This window comes from Calliphora vicina, chromosome 4 (genome assembly GCF_958450345.1).
Source record: "Calliphora vicina chromosome 4, idCalVici1.1, whole genome shotgun sequence".
Classification (NCBI taxonomy): Eukaryota; Metazoa; Arthropoda; class Insecta; order Diptera; family Calliphoridae; genus Calliphora; species Calliphora vicina.
In genome coordinates this window covers 102,097,303-102,117,195 of record NC_088783.1, presented here as the reverse complement: position 1 = coordinate 102,117,195, position 19,893 = coordinate 102,097,303, and the positions used below count along the sequence as shown (strand labels likewise).

General features: G+C 27.7%; 1 protein-coding gene across 1 annotated transcript in view; it reads left to right on the top strand.

Moving 5' to 3' along the window:
- The window catches only part of fzr (fizzy-related), a 53,347-nt gene that overhangs the window by 14,586 nt on the left and 18,868 nt on the right, over positions 1-19,893 (top strand). The window contains exons 2-3 of the mRNA XM_065507672.1: positions 5,480-5,693; positions 9,027-9,279. Coding sequence (XP_065363744.1) covers positions 5,572-5,693; positions 9,027-9,279 — 375 coding nt within the window. The 5' untranslated portion in view covers positions 5,480-5,571. The remainder of the gene's footprint in view (positions 1-5,479; positions 5,694-9,026; positions 9,280-19,893) is intronic.

Sequence of the window (19,893 nt, the reverse complement as noted above, 5' to 3'; positions counted from 1 at the left end):
AATAATACTTTAAAATATCTACAAAAAATACGCTACATGTGTTGTTTATCTTTTTTTGTTCAAGAGATATTTGTGTTGAAAATTTGTTTTAAACATTTTTAGTCGACTTGTTTTTCCATTTATTTGATGGGATATTAAAAGTATCTGAAGGGTATATATAAGTTTGTCATTCCGTTTGTAATTTCCACAATATAATTTTCCGATCCTATAAAGTATATATTCTGGATCCTTATAGATAGAGTCGAATAAGCCATGTCCGTCTGTCTGTCTGTCTGTATGTCCGTCTGTCTGTTGAAATCAATTTTCTGAAGACCCCAGATATCTTCGGGATACAAATCTTCAATAATTCTGTCAGACATGCTTTCGAGAAGTTTCCTATTTAAAATCAGCAAAATCGGTCCACAAATGCCTGAGATATGAGGAAAAAACCAGGAGAACCTCGATTTTTGACATATGTATAACTGGATTACTAAGTCATTAACTAATGATAGATATTTCAAAGACCTTTGCAACGACTTATATAAAACCATAGTAAGTTGGAAATACAATGGGTCAAAATCGGAAAAAATATTTTTTAACCCGATTTTTTTTTTCACAAAAAAAATTTAAAACACCAAGCATTTATTTTAAAATTTAAAAAAAAAATAAATAAATTTTGTTTACCTAAAGATATTTAAAATTTGTATTTTGAAGTATAATTTGGTGAATGGTATATAAGATTCGGCATAGCTGTCTTACTTGTTTTGATTAAATTTCAAATAAAATATAAACATGTTTCATCTAGTTCCTATAAAATGTTACTCGCATCCAAATGCAGAACCTCTAAATTAGAAAACAAAACTATTCAGGCTTGTATATATTTAGTATATGTTTCTGAAAGAAAACTTAAAACTAACTCATTTAAGGCATATCCAAACATCAACAATACTGAGGAGAAATTTCTGAATTATCTAAAAATTTCTAAAAACTCGTAGCCTAGAAGGTCCTATTATTTAAATTTACAAAATTTAATAAGATATAATACATGGTAAATAACGACCAAGCGGCTTCTTTTATTAAAATATTAAATTTTCGGAACATATTTTACCCGGTTTAAGAATTTCGGTATTTATGTATACACAATTGCAAAATATATCAATCCCTTGATTAGAAGACATATATTCTGGATCCTCTTGATGTTTTAATAATGATAAAATTTTTAATAAATAAGTTCTAAGTTGGATGAAATTGGATATAAACAAGTTGTGTATGAACATAAATCTTTCTACCAACTTTTATGGACCCTACCCCCCATATAACCCCTAGATCAGAAAATTATTTTATTGTCACATATTGATGGTGGGTACACATGATTCGGCATAGCGGCTCTTACTTATTTTACTTTAAAGTTTTTATTCACGAAAAATTACTACATACATCATGAAACATCAGGTTTTTATGGTAAATGTATTTTTTAGTATTATTGGACATTATCTAATATTCTGGGGTTACATTTTTAAATATTTGTTCAATAACTCATTAGACTATTACAAATTATTATTAGCATTCGAATTCAAACTGTTTGTAATGAACATTTAAATGTTTTTCTTATCATCTAACGACTTACCTGCCCGCTGTCCTGTTTTTGTCGTAGCATTACCTACTCTAATTGGGATTTTATGATGTTATTTGTTTGTCGTGTTTATGTGTATTTTTACTTATTTTTTTGCATTCAACTTACCTGATTGTTTTGATTTCGAGTGCATATTTTTCTAAGCCAATCAACCCAACATGACAAATATGTTGTGTATGACAAACATTAATGTGAAGATTGTAAATATTTTCAAAACAAAATCTGAAAATTTTATTTCATTATATAAGAGAGTTTCATGCCTTAAAAGTGAACAGTTCCTAAAATCCTCTCAAACCTTTAACAAGTGTTCTTAGCTGTGATCATAATAATTTTAAAATCCTAAAGAAATTGGTAAATATATTTAAAAAATTTTCGTTTTCTTGTTTATTCATACTAACTTTAAGTGTTAATAATTAAAAATATATGTATATAATTATGTTGCCACACGCAAGCAAGCGCAGCTTATACTTTCTTAGAGTGCATACATATTTTTCACGCGTGCCATCATAGCTTTATTTATATTTACACATACATTCCATTGTCAATTTAATGCAAGTGTTTGTTTTTTGCTACCTTTTGTTAACTACATCATATAATTTGATTAAAATAATTTTTTGTTTTTGTAACAATGCGTGAAGTTTAATTTTGGTGGTGTTTTTAAAGTGTTCGATTTTGTTCTTTAAATGAATGTTGAAGAAATGATTAAAATTACAATTGATTGAAAGTTATTGCATGTTTGTACTTTTGGATGTGTAATAAATAAATGTTAAGTAAATTATTATTATTATTATTCTACCCTACATCACCATAATGGGGAGGGTATATTGTAATGTATACCAATCTGCTCAGGTCCACTTTCTGAATCGATTAAGCATTGTCCATTAGTCTGGCCGCCTACCGTCAATGTAAACCTTGTAATCAAGCCACATACATATATAGGCTTATCTAAACTTTTAAATTATACTTTCTTACTTGTTTTAAAATACTTTTTTTTTAAACGATTGTAGTTTTTGTGAAGAACCTAATTACGAGTTCCTTAGTCTAGACGTCGTCTTTGTAACCACTCTGTTGAGAGTCTATTTGGACTTGGCATGCGATAGTGCTCTCATTTCTCAGTATGGCTCGATTTGTATTGGGTGTCACCGAAAAATCGTAAATAACAAAAATTAACGCCTGATTTTTTTAAGAATGTTTTATGAAGGTCTTAGAGTTTGGCATTTGAAGGGGAAATTTCGAATATTGTTAATTTTGAATTTTTAACTTGACTTGACTATTTGTTTTTAACATAAAAATCTAATACATTTTTTATATTCTTCAGAGTTCACAGAATACGATCGCTTAAATTTTTTGTAGAACGTGTTGTTGTTAGGGTTTTTAATTTCCCGACCTTTTTTGATTCCCGGGAATCGGGAAATTTTTTTCTACATTCCCGGGTACCCGGCTATTCCCGAAATATATAATGATACTGTAAATTAGGAATATTATAGCCAAATTTCATATAAAAACTTAGTGTTATAATTATTAAATATCAGAGCTTCGAATTAATTAATAACATTTGAGCTTAATTCACTAAAATCTTAAACCGTAATTAAAGAATGTCAGCCTTTCATTCCATAAATCTATTCATAATATTGAATTTTTTAGATTCCAAAGTCTTTTTTAAACTGAATTAATTTTAAAGTTAATAAGAGAATTTATTCAAACTTTGAATGATTAAATTTTTGTTAAATCAAATCATTTACAAAATTAATTAAACAAAATGTATTAAGCCTTTTTGTACTAGATTTGAATTGAAGAAAAATTTAATCATTTAATAAATTTTTGAAGTTATTTGGTTATGGATATTTATATTTTTTATTTTCGTATTTGTTAGAATATTGGTTTTTGGTCTAACATTATGTCTGTTGAACCAATCCATTGGATTTGGCTAAAAAACTCCTAATTACACTTTGATCATTTACAAGTTTCTGGATTTGATAAATTGCGTCGCCTATACTGTCAAAAATCTCTTGCGTTTTAACTTTACGATACACCACTTTCGCTTCATTTTAAATAATCAATTACCAAAGCATTCATCTAATAAATTAAGACTTCGTTCTGTTGATATTTTTAAGATTTCAAAAATTTCATGCATTTTAATTTTTCGATTATGCTTGAATGCGGAATAACTAATAATTTAATAGAGTAAATAATCATAATATATCAATATCATAATCATCAATCCATTTGTTTATCTAGAAAGGCATTCGGGCGAAACCTATTTTCTTTTACAACTTTGCCCATAGGTTCCAATATATTGCCAAAACACAATGTTCGTATTCTTATTTTTAGTAAAAATTATTATTTTATTAATTTTTTTTTAGTATTATATTTTTTGTTAATTAATTTATAAAAAAGGCTTTTACAGATGTGAAATAATGAGTTGACTCTTGTAATCTTAAAATCATTGATTTAAATTTTTTATCAAACTTTTGCAACAGAATTAGACATTTTAGAAAAGAATTTTTTAATTTTAAAAAAAAATATTGGTCATAAATGGGTTAAAAAGCTTATTCTTATAATTTTTTTTAGAAAAATACAACAAGTATTGAAAAATCACTGTTTTGAAGTTTTTACAAAAAAATGAGTTTTGGGAATTAATCCAGCCTGACAATAATTGTTTATTCTAAAATAACATTTTATATTCATAGTAGAGATGAGCGATCCCGTGATTTTTGAAGAACGTCGTTCTCAGTGAACGTGTTTTATAAATCACTGTTCTTTTAAATAGTGTCTCTGATCACGTTTTGTCTATGTTATGCAAAATAACAATTATGTTAAGAAGAATATATTATGTATTATTTTCATTCTTAACCCCATTTTCTCAATATCTGGTTATCGTTTTTCGTAACGATAAACCTCCAATTAATTTTTTTTTGTATGAGAACTGTCAGTTTAACAGTATGTTGAAAAATATGAAAGAACGACTTATATATCTGTTACTTGATACATATATTTAGTAACAGTTGTTACCAGTGATTTTTCAATCACAGTGATTAAATCACAGATATGTAAATATCGCTCATCTCTAATTCATAGTTAGTGCCTAAAACTATAGTTTTAATTGCTCCACAATAATTCTTAATTGCAAAGTCATTAAGTGAAAATCACCGTAAATTTCAATGTGTGTAATAAATTTGAAAAAGCTGTCAATAAATTAGTGTTACTCCAAAAAAAAAAAAAAGTTTACCAAAAAAAGCTCTCTTTCTTATTCAGTTCTATAATACTAGTTTAAAAATTCATGACATGAATAAGACATTTTTCACTGCCAAGATCCAGTAAATCATGCAAAGGTTGTCTTTCTGTTGGTTATTTGGTTTTGGAAATGTGTGTGCATTGATTTGTGAACTCATGACTGATCTTTAAATAAAAATATACTCGTTAGACGAAGAAAAAACACATTATTTTCATGTAAAAGTTTATTTTTTTTAAAACAGATAAAAAAAGCAGTGTAGCTAAATCACGTTTTAGCAGAGGCGTCACGCCTGCGTATTCACACCACGCACTTACATACTTTATAAATGTTTAAAATAAAAACAAAAAACTTAGTTTTAAGAATTTTTGTGAATTTTTTCGTTAAACATGATTAGATTCCAAAATATATTTTTCTACAATAATTGTTTATTTGTTGCTTGTACCATGTCTGTTATTGACATTGATTAATTAATTGCTGATTTTTTTTTGTGGAGGGGAAAATACTGTTCTGGCTCTCAAGTTTGAAACACAAAACGAATTAGACAATTTAAATTGTAATTTATATTTCACATGATTTCCTCAAATATGTACATATTTATTAATGTTTTGTTTTTCGATTTATTTTCCTTTCAGATTTCACAATATCAACAAAATTATTTATTTGTGTAAAAATAAAATTCATCTTTATTCTTCAAACCAACAAATTTCAATATCACACTGATAAAATGTTTAGTCCGGATTATGAAAAACGTATTTTGAAACACTGTAGTCCAGTGGCTAGAAACTTATTTAATTCATTTGAAGCTGCTTCTACAACATCATCGCTGGATCGATTTATACCTTGCAGGTAAGTGTAACTAACTATGTACACATGCGCACATTCGTTCGTTCGTTCTTTCTTAGCTTTTGATGGTTTTCTAGTGAAAAGTTCAATGTCCCCTGGCTTTTTCTTGATGAACTAAATGAAATTATACTTATTTTTATCCACACGAACGAATACTGTGCTTTTGCTGGTTTATGGTTAAGTGTTCTTTGTAATCATTGTATTTCTTTTTTTTTATGATTTTCAATTGTAAATCTTTCATCTTCATAGTTAATGCTAGTCGTGGTCGTTGGTAATACTAACGCTATAATTTGTAACGCTCTGTTGATTAAATTTTTCATTAGATTTGTTTTATTTCTTATGTTTATAACTTTTTTCTGTTTCAACATTTTTTTTCTAACTTTTAACATTATAAAAATACATATTTTTTACTAGAAATTTACGGCAAGCTAATCAAGATAAATGTTTGCAGTTTTTTTTTTGTTGAAATAAGTGCAAATAATTATATTTATCCAAGAAATTTATGAATTCCTAAATATAAAAATTGTAGAAAATGGTTTAAAAAGTATATTACTTTACTTTCAAAATTTATTTATTATTCGAGCGATCGATTAATTTTTAAAAATTAATTGACAATTATTGATTGAATAATTTTTTATTTTAAATTGAAAATCTTATGGATTCGAATAAAAAATAAATATTTTCCTCGATTATTCTAATGATTATGTTAATTGGCAGCTGTTGGAAGCATAGTTCACTTGGTACCATTGTGAAACCGTTCTTAGAAAATTTCCCCAAGAAACTATGGGTCTAAAATCAAAACCTAGCTCCCGCTGAGAGACTTTAAAGTACACGTTTAAGAAATTTCACTGTCCAAAAAATTGAGACTTTTTGATTGGAACAGAATAGGTACCATATAATTCTGAAAGAGCATGTTGAGTAGATCATTTTTGTAGAATAAACATATAGTCCAGTTGATCTGAATTTTTTTACAGTGGGTGAAAGTTTTAATATTTTGAACGAAATGTTGTAAGTTAATGTCTGAGAGATTCTTATTGCCAGGGTTATATCGTGGAATTTTATGGGGATCATTTTTGTAGAAGATCTTAACCCTCTATCTCCAATCTTTAGGGTCAATTTGAAACTTTTTCGAGAAAATCAAAAAAAGTCCTTTAAAAAAGTATTAAAATATTCTACGAAAATGTTTGCCGGAAAATTTCAGTGGATATCACCAAAGTTCTAAATAACGCTCTTTACGCTTATGTTGCTCAATTGTAAGCGTTGTAGTTCAAGATGTTGACTTGTACGCCCCCGGTTCAACCTCGGTTATTGTGATCATCATACAAAGCTAACTTTACTAAATTAAATCAAGCTGTATTTGAAAACTTCAATTGTACAAAAAATAACTAATTACTAGATTCAATTACTTTGAACTACTTTGAATTATTCAACAGTCTACTCAAATAAACTAAATCCAGACCTTAATTATTTTTTTTATTTATAATTTATTTAAATGCTAACTAAAATTTTTAGAGATTTGCTTTTATTGCAATTTCAATTATAAATTAAAACTTTCATGTTTTCATGAGGTTTCTAAGACAACAAAAGAAACAGCAGACTGTCTGGCTTCATGACTCAATGAACTGGGTCTTAATAATGCAAGAAATAGTACGTTGGTTATAAGGTTTTTCCACCATGTTTGATTCACTTGTGCGTGACGTTAGGTTTTCTTTTTTAAATTGTAATTAAACAAAAGCATAAATTACATAAATACAAAAACATATAAAAATATTAATAAAAAAAAAATATGCAAATAAGTTGAACCCAGGTACATACATACAATAAAACAATACAATACTAAATGCTGAGGTGTTTTACTTCAAATGGGCTCGTGTTTAAAAAAAGTCACATATTCCATTCTTAAATAATAAATAAATAAACACACATGTTGTATAAACCGCACAATTTTTAAAAAATTACCACTCATTAACGGAAGTTGACACTATGGTTTCAATAAACAAAATTTAAATATAATTTTTTGGTGCGCACTTAAACAGGTGAATGTAGAAAACAAAAGAACCTCTCTTGAGGTAGTAATAAAAATATATGTAAATATTACAAATAAAAATATTTTTTTATTAAAATAATTTGTCAGCTTAAAAAAAATAACACAAAATTGACAATTTGTTGAAGGTTTTTTGTTTTGACAAATTGCAAATTCAGCATTAGTTTGAATGCATTGTTAATAAATAAATTTACCATTATTTATTTTTGTTAATAATTGTGCACGTTTTTAACATGAATTTCAATTTCAAAAATTCGCAATTATTTTTGCAGAGTTCACATTACCTTGCACATGCATGCAAGGTTGGTCGCACATATGCTGTTTGCATTATTTTTATTATTATTATGTATTATGATTTCTAATAAACCATAAATAACGTTTTATCTAACAAGGTTTTCTAATAATATTTTAATATTCTAAATACATATTTTTGCAATGTGAAATATGTATTGTAAAGGAGGACTGCTATATGTTAAGGCAAAATTAGGTAACTAAAGTGAGACTAATAATAATAATTTGGTGAAGAGTATATATGATTCGGCACAGCCGAATATAGCTCTTTTACTTGTTCAAATTCTATTAGTTTAAAATATCTGTTTTTATAGAGCCCATACTAAAGTATGGAACTCTTGTCTGTTGGATAAATTTGAAAGGATATTATGGCCCTCGGCAATTTATGTATTAAAAAATCGAAACCGGTTAACAGTTTTTTTTCTTTTGAAAACTTGACCGGTTTCGAATATTTTATTGGCTTTGGGCTTTAATATATCGATCACTAGAGAGTAACAATCTCCCATTTAAGATCTTCACTGATGACTCGAAGGTGGATTTGTTAGACCACTGGATCATTTCAGTGTTCTTCAGGCTGAAATCTCAGTCATGAAAAGATCTGCGAACTTTGTGATCAGCAACACTGATTAATTCTCTGTGTGATCGACATCGGAATATGCTGGCGTTATCACTACCTGTGTGTCCCCAAGGATGTCTAATCTCCGATGTAATTATTACTACAGCAGTTGTCATAATGATGGAGAGAAGGAGATTGTTGGGCACCCCAGATTAGTCGGATGAGCAAATTGCTTCTCTCTTTTCTATTACCAGTATCACATCGGGACCCACCTAACCTAACTCTGTATATTGTATTGTAGGGAAAATAAAACTAAGAATATTGCGGACTGAGCCCTAGAAAATCATGCAATTCAAATTATATTTTTTAAATACAATATTTACTTGTTAATTATACTTTTAAACAGTTCATTAAATATTCTTTTTTCACTATTTTAATTTTTCAGAGCAAATAATAATTGGCAAACAAATTTCGCTTCAATAAACAAATCAAATGAAAATTCACCACAGACTAGTAAAAAGCAAAGAGATTGCGGCGAAACGGTCCGTGATAGTTTAGCGTATTCGTGTCTTCTAAAAAATGAATTATTGGGTACGGCCATTGAGGATGTTAAAGCCGTCAGTGATGAACGTAATGAAAATGCATACACACCCACAGCCAAAAGAAGTTTATTTAAATATCAATCACCCACAAAACAGGTAAGTTAATTTTATTATTTTTTTTTTTTAAATATAAACGCATTCAAAATATTAAATTGGTACAACATCCGCTTTACAAACCGGAAATGGTTCTTTAGTGTTATGTTAGTTGCTTAAAATTGAAAAACAAAAAAAATATAATTTTTATTTTAAAAGCACTTTCATTTCTGTTTCATGTAAAAACTAAGAAAATGTTTATTTATTAAAGTACAAATTTTAATTAAAATTCTTAATTTATTTTAATCTGTTAATATTTTAATTTTTCGGTGTGTCGTGATTCTCTTTTTTTTGTTTTGTTTTTCATGCCGCCAGCAAATATTTTCCTTTAAGACTGCTTAAAATTAAATCAAGTGTTTCTTTCTACATTTTAATACATTTGGTAGATAGTTGCATGTGGCGAACATACATATTTTTAATCATAAATTACAAAATTTTCGTGCAGCATTTTGGTGTCTATGAGCGAGCTTATCTGTTATAGTTTTAAACATTTAATTTATACAGTTTTCATTATAAATGTTTCTGTTTTCATATAGAGTTTCATTTAATTCATACGTATGTACTATATATATGTAGTTCTATGAAGTATGTTTTTATTCTGTTTTTTTATTAAATATTAGGTTCGTGTCTAGAAAATATGTTTGTATAATTTTTTTTTTTTTTTTTTTTGGAAAAACATGAAAATTGTCTGCTATTTAGAAAATAATTTCACAATATGAAAATAAATAGTTTCCAACTAACTGGCTGTCAGTTTGTCTAAATTAAGTAAGAGTGCTGAAGTACAGGTCGTAGTTTTGACCATAACTTAATCAAATCTGTCACACATTTTCTTTGTTATAAACTAATTAATCAAGGAAAGCGTAAATCTTTAATAACACTCGGGTACACTGAATTCAGTGGTGCCAACCGTTTTTTTGGTTAGCTCGTATTTTCGAGATATACCGTTAATTCGAAAATGGAGGAGGTTGCACAATATAGGTTCGCGTAACTCAAAAACGGTTTAGCATATTGAATAAACTAAAAAAAATCTAAATTCCGCAATAGAATTACCTTTAAGTAAGTCTAAAACTTTTTTTAATCTGAGCAGTTGTTTTAGAAATATAAATTTTTTTTGGCAAACAAAAATAATTTTTCAGGAAAATTTCGAATTTTTTGTTTTTTTAATGGCATACAAAATTGGAATGTTAAGCCTTTCTTATTGCGGAATTTCGGTTTTTGCAGTTTATTCAATAAGCTGTTTTTGAGTTACGCGAATATATGTTACGCAACTTCCTCCATTTTCGAAATAACGGTATATCTCGAAAATACGAGCTAACCTAAAAAAACGGCCAGCACCACTGAATTCAGCGTACCCGAATTAGTTTAAGCCGCTGAGTTCAGATAGGGTATGCAATTTTCCCCAAATATTAACAGCCGTTTCTTGATCATAATGTCCGTCTGACGTTTAAAAATTGAAACGCGATAAGGCCTAAGCGAGTAGTGCTAGAAAATTTGGCACAAATAGTTGTTGCTAGTAGCTAATTTATGTGTCCAAAAATTAACAAATAGGTAAAAATATTTCATAGTTATAAGTATAAATATTTTATATAAAATGTATAAAAAATAGCTTCCATATCATATTGACACTCTTACTTATATTTGAAAGGGACCTGTCACTTTAACATGTCATTGGTTTATAAGGTCACGAAACTAATCCAAAATAACTTGTTCTTTTTGTACATTATATTACAGTCCACAATTTAGCAGATTTTTGGTAAAATATTATTTTTGTATGATTTAAATTGTTTTTTTTTGTCTTAAAACTTTTTTAACATACTGCTCTCATTTTCCTTTACAATACAAGTACATACATATTTTTAAATGGATTTAATGATTAATTTCTTGCCTTTCGGAGTCTAACATCTTCATATCAGTCCCCTTTTTGGGATAAAGATAATCCAAATTATTTTTTTAAACCTAGCTTAAACTAACATATTTGCTCTTCACTTATTATTTATCTTGTTTATAATCTAGGTTTAACTGAACATCATTGAGCAGTTAAACCTAAGTTAAAGCTGTCAAAATACCAGTTTTTATATCCAATATTTGAAGACTTCCTTGTCTTCATATAAGTTTGTCATTCCGTTTGTAATTTCCACAATATAATTTTCCAACCCTATAAAGTATATATATTCTGGATCCTTATAGATAGCGGAGTCGATTAAGCCATGTCCGTCTGTCTGTCTGTTGAAATCAACTTTCCGATGGTCCCAAATAACTAACATACACGGCACGGTTGCTATTTAAAATCGAGAAAATTGGACCACAAATGCCTGAGATATAAGGAAAAAACCAGGACAACCTCGATTTTTGGCCTATTTTTTGACGTATATCTGGATTACTAAGTCATTAATAAAGACAATATGGATTTCTAATGATAGATATTTCAAAGACCTTTGCAACGACGTATATAAGACCATAGTAAGTTGGACCTACAATGGGTCAAAATCGGAAAAAATATTTTTTAACCAGAATTTTTGTTTTTCACCAAAAGTTTTTTTCGCTAAATATTAAAAAGAATTGAAAAAACAAAAATTTTTTTCCAAAAAATTAAAAAACTGGAAAAAAAATTTTGTTTACCTAAAAATATTTAAAATTTTTATTTTGAAGTATAATTTGGTGAAGGGTATATAAGATTCGGCACAGCCGAATAAAGCTCTCTTACTTATTTTTATTGATTTATCAACATCATTATAATGTTTAATATCCATTTTATTTTACTTAACTTTTTCTTTTTACAAACTAAAAATTTTCATTCTTAATAAATATCTCAAATGTTTGACGTCCTGAATGTTTTTCAATATTTTTATGGCCGAAGTTAGAGGGCCTAAAATAATAAACCCTACTAGTTATATAATATCTGGAAATAGTAATTTTAGAAGCTTTATATCTAATTTATTAAACGTTTTTTTACATTTTTTTATATAAATATTTGAAGCCTTTCTTGTCTTCAAAAGTTCAATGCTCTTGTAGAGATTTTTTCAAATGCACTTATTATATTTAGTTCGTTCTTTACACCTGTTTTTCTATGTGGTTTTATTTCTTCAATCTAGTTTCTCTAGAACACTGACCTTTTTTTTCTTATAAAAGAAATGTCTATTGTTATCTATTCCAAAGAGAGTTAAACTGGTTTCATCATCGGTTTATTAAAAACTTAAAAAACCAACAAGTGTGTTAATAAAATGTGACGTATGTTTGTAAGTATTTATTTATTGTATGTAAACACACTGTTACATACACGTGTCTGTGGAAACATTTTCTCTTCTCTCTGTTGTTGTTATAACTTGTTTTCCACCATTTTTTTGGATTCCATTTTCTATGGTCTAACATTTATTTAGCTACCGTTAGTTTAGTTAAGGAGAACAACATACAAACAAAAACATCAATGAGTCAATTTCTAAGAGTAGAAAATATGATGGAAAATAAAGTCGATAACCAGAATTATTGTTTTATATATAAAATAGCCATGTACATACATACATAATAGATATTTCTAAAGAAAATGGCGTGAGAAAAGTTTAATAGTTGTCTACATACCTCTCAAGTCAAAGTACTTGATATTTGTTAATATTATATGATTTTTGTAATGCATTTCTTTTATATTGTCATCATTTTATCATTATGATTTCATGTACGATAGTTTGGTTATCAAATTGTTTTTTTTTTTTTTTGTTAAATAAAATATGATTGATGTATTCTTACATTTCTTGTTGTTAATTTTACATATTATGAACTTTCTTTAGAGTGTGTCGAGTGTATTATTTTGTACAAAAACTCAATTGCTATTGAAGTCGTCTGCGAAGTTAATAATACATACATATGTAAAATTTAAATTTTTTAATCAAGTTTTTGTTGCAGTATTAAGAAAAATAAAAAAAAATATCATGGCCATTGATCGTCATCAATCATGCGTTTAAAGTGGTTCATTAAACTGACTTAAGCATTTGTTATCATATGATTTCCAATAAAATAACAAAACCAAAACTATTTATTCAAATTAAGAGTTTTTTTAAATATACAAACACCCCTATTTATGGATTTTTAAATATTTAAACAATTTATCAGTGTCAATATATTATGTGCTATTTACCTATTTTTTTGTTTCTGGTATTTTGCTTTAAGCTAAATTAAAGAAAAATAACATTACACTTAAAAAAATTTCAGTAACCGGTTTTTATTTCAGAATTCTAATAATGGATTAGTTTGGTTTAAATTTACATATATTAGTACCTTTTTTTAATTATGAGAAAAGTATTTATCAATAATAGGGAGGAAGCAAACATTTTCGACAAGGAATCGGACCTTAACCGTTTCCAAATTTGTTAAAACTTGGTACGCAAGTTCTTCAAGGTTCAATAATGGTATAAAATCGCTCACTTTCAAATTTTTACCACTTATTCAATGTTGCAATATATTTTCCTTAAAAATCCTTTTATTTTGACCACAGGACATATAACCAAAAAGGGTTTTTTCCGATATCATTTGACTAAGGGCGATTTTATATAATAATCCTGTTTTGATATGAAACGAATTTCTAGAAAAAACTTAAAAATCTATCTTATCTTTAATATGAGATAAACAATTACAGTGTTGTGAACCTATATAAAAACCAAATGGCTAACATGTACTCCAAATATTATCGAATTCTGAAAAGTAAAGGTTCAAAAATTAAATTTTTTTTTCGTCTTAATAATAAAATCTTTTAGAATCAAAAACAAAATTTTTTTGTTAAACCAATATTATTATTTTAGTCAAAAGACAACAAAATACCAAATGAACGCATTAATTGTTTCAAGTGTCACTTTACTGTCAGTTGACCTCACTGAAGTAGTTGCCAACAATACACACAGAGAAATATTTATCCACAATATCGTAATTAATAGTTTTTGTTCAAAAACAAACAAACTTTCTTCACACCAATCATATACTACAATACAGTTCAATTGTTTACTACTTTATTTCAATTTCATTGTGAACAATTCAATAGAAATTGGTACGTTGCTCTTTTTTTGGGTTTTCGTAACCAAGCACTTGACGCTTTTTTGTTTATTTTCATTAAGAAAATAAGAACAGAAAGAAATATTTTTGTTTGAAATCATTTTACACATATTTATTTAAGTGGTGTGACAAGCCACATATCATTAAATATTAAATGTAATATTTCAAAATTTCATTTTATTTGATTTCTTTTGCTTTTGGTTAAAATATTGTCACATACAATACAATTTTTGTTATTCTAAAATATCAGATAAACTTATGAAACATAATGGTGATAGCGTTGTTGATGAAGGCGGCATTAACTTAAAAGATTTTATTACAAAATGTTTTAACATTTTTTTTTATCAACAAAATTTAATCATCTGTTTAAGCATGTGCCAAAGTCATTACCATGAGAGTGTTGTTCTTGTAGTTTTTATTTTTATTTTTCTTTTGAATATTTTATTATAATTGAAATGACTTTAACAGATTTCGTTTATATGTCAGCAGATGATTACTTTTAGACATTTATTTATAAATGTCACACAAGTGTCGTATGTCTCATTTGTTGTTTTATTATTGTCAAATTATTATTTGTCTTAAATAAAGTATGACTGTTCCTGTATCTTATTATGTCTTTTCTGTTTGTAGTAAATCAACTATTGTATATTTATCATGTACTTGTGATGATTTGTTCACTTTGATGAAGATGATCATTTATTTCAATTGTCTTAAGTGAAATTTGTCAAGATGTTTAATAAAAAAAGACGTATGTTTGTACCTTGGAAATTTAATTTATAAAAAAATGTCATAATTGAATTGAAATATTTTGTTGTTGTAGTATGTTTAAAAATTTACTATAATAACACTGGTCTACAAAAATGATTTTGGTGCCACCAAAAGTATATTCGATGCCCTGATTCTAACTGTTTACTACTTATTTTTTCAATGCTACGTGTAGTTTTCGAGGGGTAAAAAAACGATTTTATATCATTACTTTTTAGAAGCTTATTTTTTAGATTTTCTTCGATCACTTTTAAATATTAACATTCATAAGGACCTAGGTGACTTCCTGGTGAAAAATGAAATAAAAAAACAAGCGGAGTCGTATTTGAAAAAGTTAGAAGTTCACCCTAACCCACTTGCACGAACATTAATGAGAAGTAATGGCTACAGAAGGAATCCAACAGACCTGCGCTGATGATAGGATCTATAAATTAAACATAATTTTTCGACCACTGTGGTGGGACGTAAATAAAAATGAATATTTAGATTTAAGAATATTTAGATTTAAAAAAAAAAACAACTTTTAAATCTTGGTGGAAATGTTGTTCTTGCTCTTCGCTAAACGATCCAACATTTTCAGGAAACTTGTATAGATGACTGTGCAGATAGTGTACTTTTATGTTCATATTGCATTCACGATTATTAAAGCTAATTAAAAGGTCTTTAAGCCTTCAGCCTTCTGATTTTCTAAGAAGTTTTTAACAACGACAACAAAAGATTTCCAAGCCGCTGCTTCTAAAGCATTCAATAAATTCATGAAATCGTTGTCTTTAAATAAAAGTCTTATCTTACTATATGTTTAACCCTTTCGGGACGGAGTTTTATTTTGAGAACCAAAATATAGATGGTAGAAATTTTAACTTATTCTAACAGATGTGGAAAACATATTATGTTTTGCATACTCAGAAATAGTGAAATCTTCCTTTTATCCTGGGACATATAATCCCAATAAGCATTTTTCGTGGGACATAAAATCCCAATCAGTGTTCTTGATGGGTGATTCGAAATAAACAAATGAATAAAACATTAGAATATTATTAAATTTAGATGTAAGTACACATTTATTTGTTTATTTATAGCATTTTAGAAATGTAATTAGAGATTTAATTTGTGGAATGGTCCAAAACACTTGTAAGACAAAGCGTTGTTGCAGCCTGAGCATATCATCTTTTTACGCTTTTCGATTAAGCCATGTCCGTCTGTTGAAATCAATTTTCTGAAGACCCCAGATATCTTCGGGATCCAATTCTTCAATAATTCTGTCAGACATGCTTTCGAGAAGTTTCCTATTTAAAATATGAGGAAAAAACCAGGACAACCTCAATTTTTGACCTATATCTGAATTAATATAGACAATATGGATATCCAATGATAGATATTTCAAAGACCTTTGCAACGACGTACACATCTGCTCAAAATAATAGATACACCAAAATTTATTTTTTAAAAACGAAAAAAAATAATGGTATATTGTAAAATTATAAAAAAAATTCAGTCGATTTTTATTTATAGTTAAAAGGAGAGTAAAAAACAAAAACAAAAACAAAATATTTCATAATTAATAATAAATATTATAAAGTAAATTAAATTTCTTAAATTTCGAAAAATTTGGTGCTCATAATAATAGATACATTTTTAAAAATTCTTATTAAACAAAAGCTAATAAATTTTATCTTAAAAAAATTAGTTTATTATTAAAGTAAAGCTAGTATCCAGTATATCCACCTTTGTTTTGTAAAACTTTCTCCACTCTTCTGGGCATACTGGATATCAAGTTCTGACACTTCTCCAATGGAATCTCGTACCATATTTTTTGCGTTTTCTCCCATAAATCGTCTTTATTTTTGAAAACTTCCTTTGAAAGCCTTATCTTTAATTCACTCCACAAGTTTTCTATTGGGTTTAAATCAGGGGATTGGCTGGGCCAGCTTAAAACAGGTACGTTATTCTCCAAGAACCAGTTTTTAACTAATCTTGAACTATGTTTTGGGTCGTTGTCCTGCTGGAATGTCCATATTAATGGCATATTTTCCGATGCATATGGAAGCATTACGTTTTCCAATATGTCTCTATACCCACTAGCATTCATGGTATCTTCTATTCGGAATATCGGACCAACACCATTCCATGAAAAGCAACCCCAAACCATTATGTTTCCCCCGCCATGTTTTACCGTCTTTTTTGTAAATTTAACGTGGAATTCTTTTCCTTTTGGTCGGCGTACATTTCTTTGGCAGTCGTTTCCAAACAAATTTATTTTTGTTTCGTCGCTCCATAAAATATTTCTCCATTTTTTTTCGCCTTCACACCCGGACCATTGTAAGTGCTCTTTAGCAAATTCTAATCTTGTCTTGATATTTTTTTGGCGCATTAGTGGCACTTTTCTGGCAATTCTTCCCGTTTAGCTTGTAAAAGACGACGACGAACTGTTTGTGGACTGATTTCGTTACATAGCTCCGCAGAAATAGCTTTCGATGATATGAAAGGGTCTTTTTTAACCATAACTTTGGTCTACCGCGAGTTTCTCTTTTTTGTTTTTTAGATAAAGCATTTTGGACAAAATGTAAAGATCTTCCTATGCTCTTTGCTATTTCCCGTAATGATTTTCCTTGATTTCTCATCGTTTGAACAATTTTTTTCTCATCTTCGGTACAATGATGATTTCGTCCCATTTTCTTCAAAAGAGTCCTATTTTTTATAAAATTGTTGCTAAAATTTAAATTATACTTACTGTTTCACGTAAATAGGAACAAAAAATTGCACAAAAAAAAATTGTATATAAACAAATTACAAATTACTGATGTGTATCTATTTTTATGAGCAAATAATTTTTTGTAATTCAAATAAATTCGTTTTTAAAAATCAACATGAAAGCAAATAGTTGCCAGATTTTTGACTGACATGACATTGCCAGATAGAAATTTTAATAATATGATGTATTCTTAACGCTTGCGAGGAAATTTTCAATGTTACCGCCATTTAAATTTTTTCCAATTAGGTGTATCTATTATTTTGAGCAGATGTGTATATAAGACCTTAATATGGTTGACCTACAATGGGTCAAAATATTTTTTAAATTTTGTTTTCCCAAAAATATTTAAAATTTGTATTTTGAAGTATAATTCTCAATTATACAATTCTTGTAACTTCAAACAAAAGAAAAGAAAATTTGGAAAAATAGAAAAAAAAAATCAAAATCAAAGTTTGACTTTATAGGGGTAAATATCGAAAACTCTCTAGTGATTCTACCTTCTACAATTATTGAATCATGGTTTTAAAGTTATACTTTGGTTTTAAATCTAATTAAGTGTCTAAAGATTTTTTTTGTATAAATATAGAAAAAACAAACACAATTGACAAATTCATATGGCAGCCCCTAAATATTCTAAATTCAACAAAGTTCTTGTTAAAAAAAATTAACACGTTTAAAACAACTATAGATTTTGTTTCGAGTTTTAAAAAAATTTTATCATTCCAAAATCATTCCCAAATGAATTGGCTCTAGTGGAATTTATGTTAATTTATCTGACTGTCTTTCTGTTTGTCTGTTCTTCTAATAGTCTAGGTATAAATTTGTTTTTATCAAATTATACTGCTGCTGCTGTGTCTGTATGTTTCTTTATGACATTTCATGGTTGTAATATTAATTAAATTATAATCATTCATAAATTTTATTAAAATATACCAAAAAAAAAATAAAAAATTCAAATTCAAAATTGTACATTTCTAAACATACATGTCTTGTGTACATTTTGACACAATTAGTGCTCATTGTTTAACTTTTTTTTTTGTGGTAGTATGCTACTGGTATTTTGGTGCGTATGTGATCTATGATCGTTAATAGGCCTATACCCACCTACATATCTACCTATCCAACTACCTCATTCGAAATTACAATATGTATGTAATGTTAAAATAAAACAATTGAAAACCACAATATAAAAGAATAATTTATTGTTGAATATTTTCCATAAAAAATAGTGGGTGTGGGTTTTATATTACTCTACAATTATTTACAAAAGATTTTTTTTGGTATTATTGACCAGTACATTTTTTATATCCGTGATCTAATGATGATGTTGTTGTTATTTGTTAATAGGTGAAATAAAGATAAATGTCTTTTGGTTAGGGGTTTAACAGGGTTTGGTCAGTTTAGTGTAGATAATGAAATATGTTTGGCAAAAATAATAGCCAAACCAGTAACACCGATTTCCGATTTCAGTAAAATTTATATATAAAAATTAGTATAAGATTAACACAAATTTTAAAGCGTATCTCGTATTTCGAGACCCTTTCCAAAAGCTAGACTGTATAAGTTATTGTCTCTTACTAGTGGAGTAGTCGATTTCACGATGACCGTCTATTCCAAGTATTAGTTGAAATGCGTTTTCCAAAGCCCCAAAGCAACACGCGTGGTATCAGAATATCAGATATATTCATGCACATTGCAATTTGGCTCAAAAATTACAAAATTTTGGAAAAATCAATATTCAAATAATAAGTTTGCAAAAAATCAGGAAAACAAGTTTAAATTAAACAAGTATGTATATTCGGCTGTGCCGAATCTCATATACCCTTCACCAAATTATACTTCAAAATAAAAATTTTAAATATTTTTAGAAAAACTAAATTTATTTTTTTTCCAAAGTTGTTTTTCATTTATTGGAAAAAAAAATTCGAATTGTTTTTTTAATTTACTAAATTTATTTTTTTTGTGAAAAAAAAATTCGGTTTAAAAATTTCTGTTGAAATCAACTTTCCGAAGCCCCCAAATAACTTACACGATTCATACATCAATATCTCCGGAATTCTTCC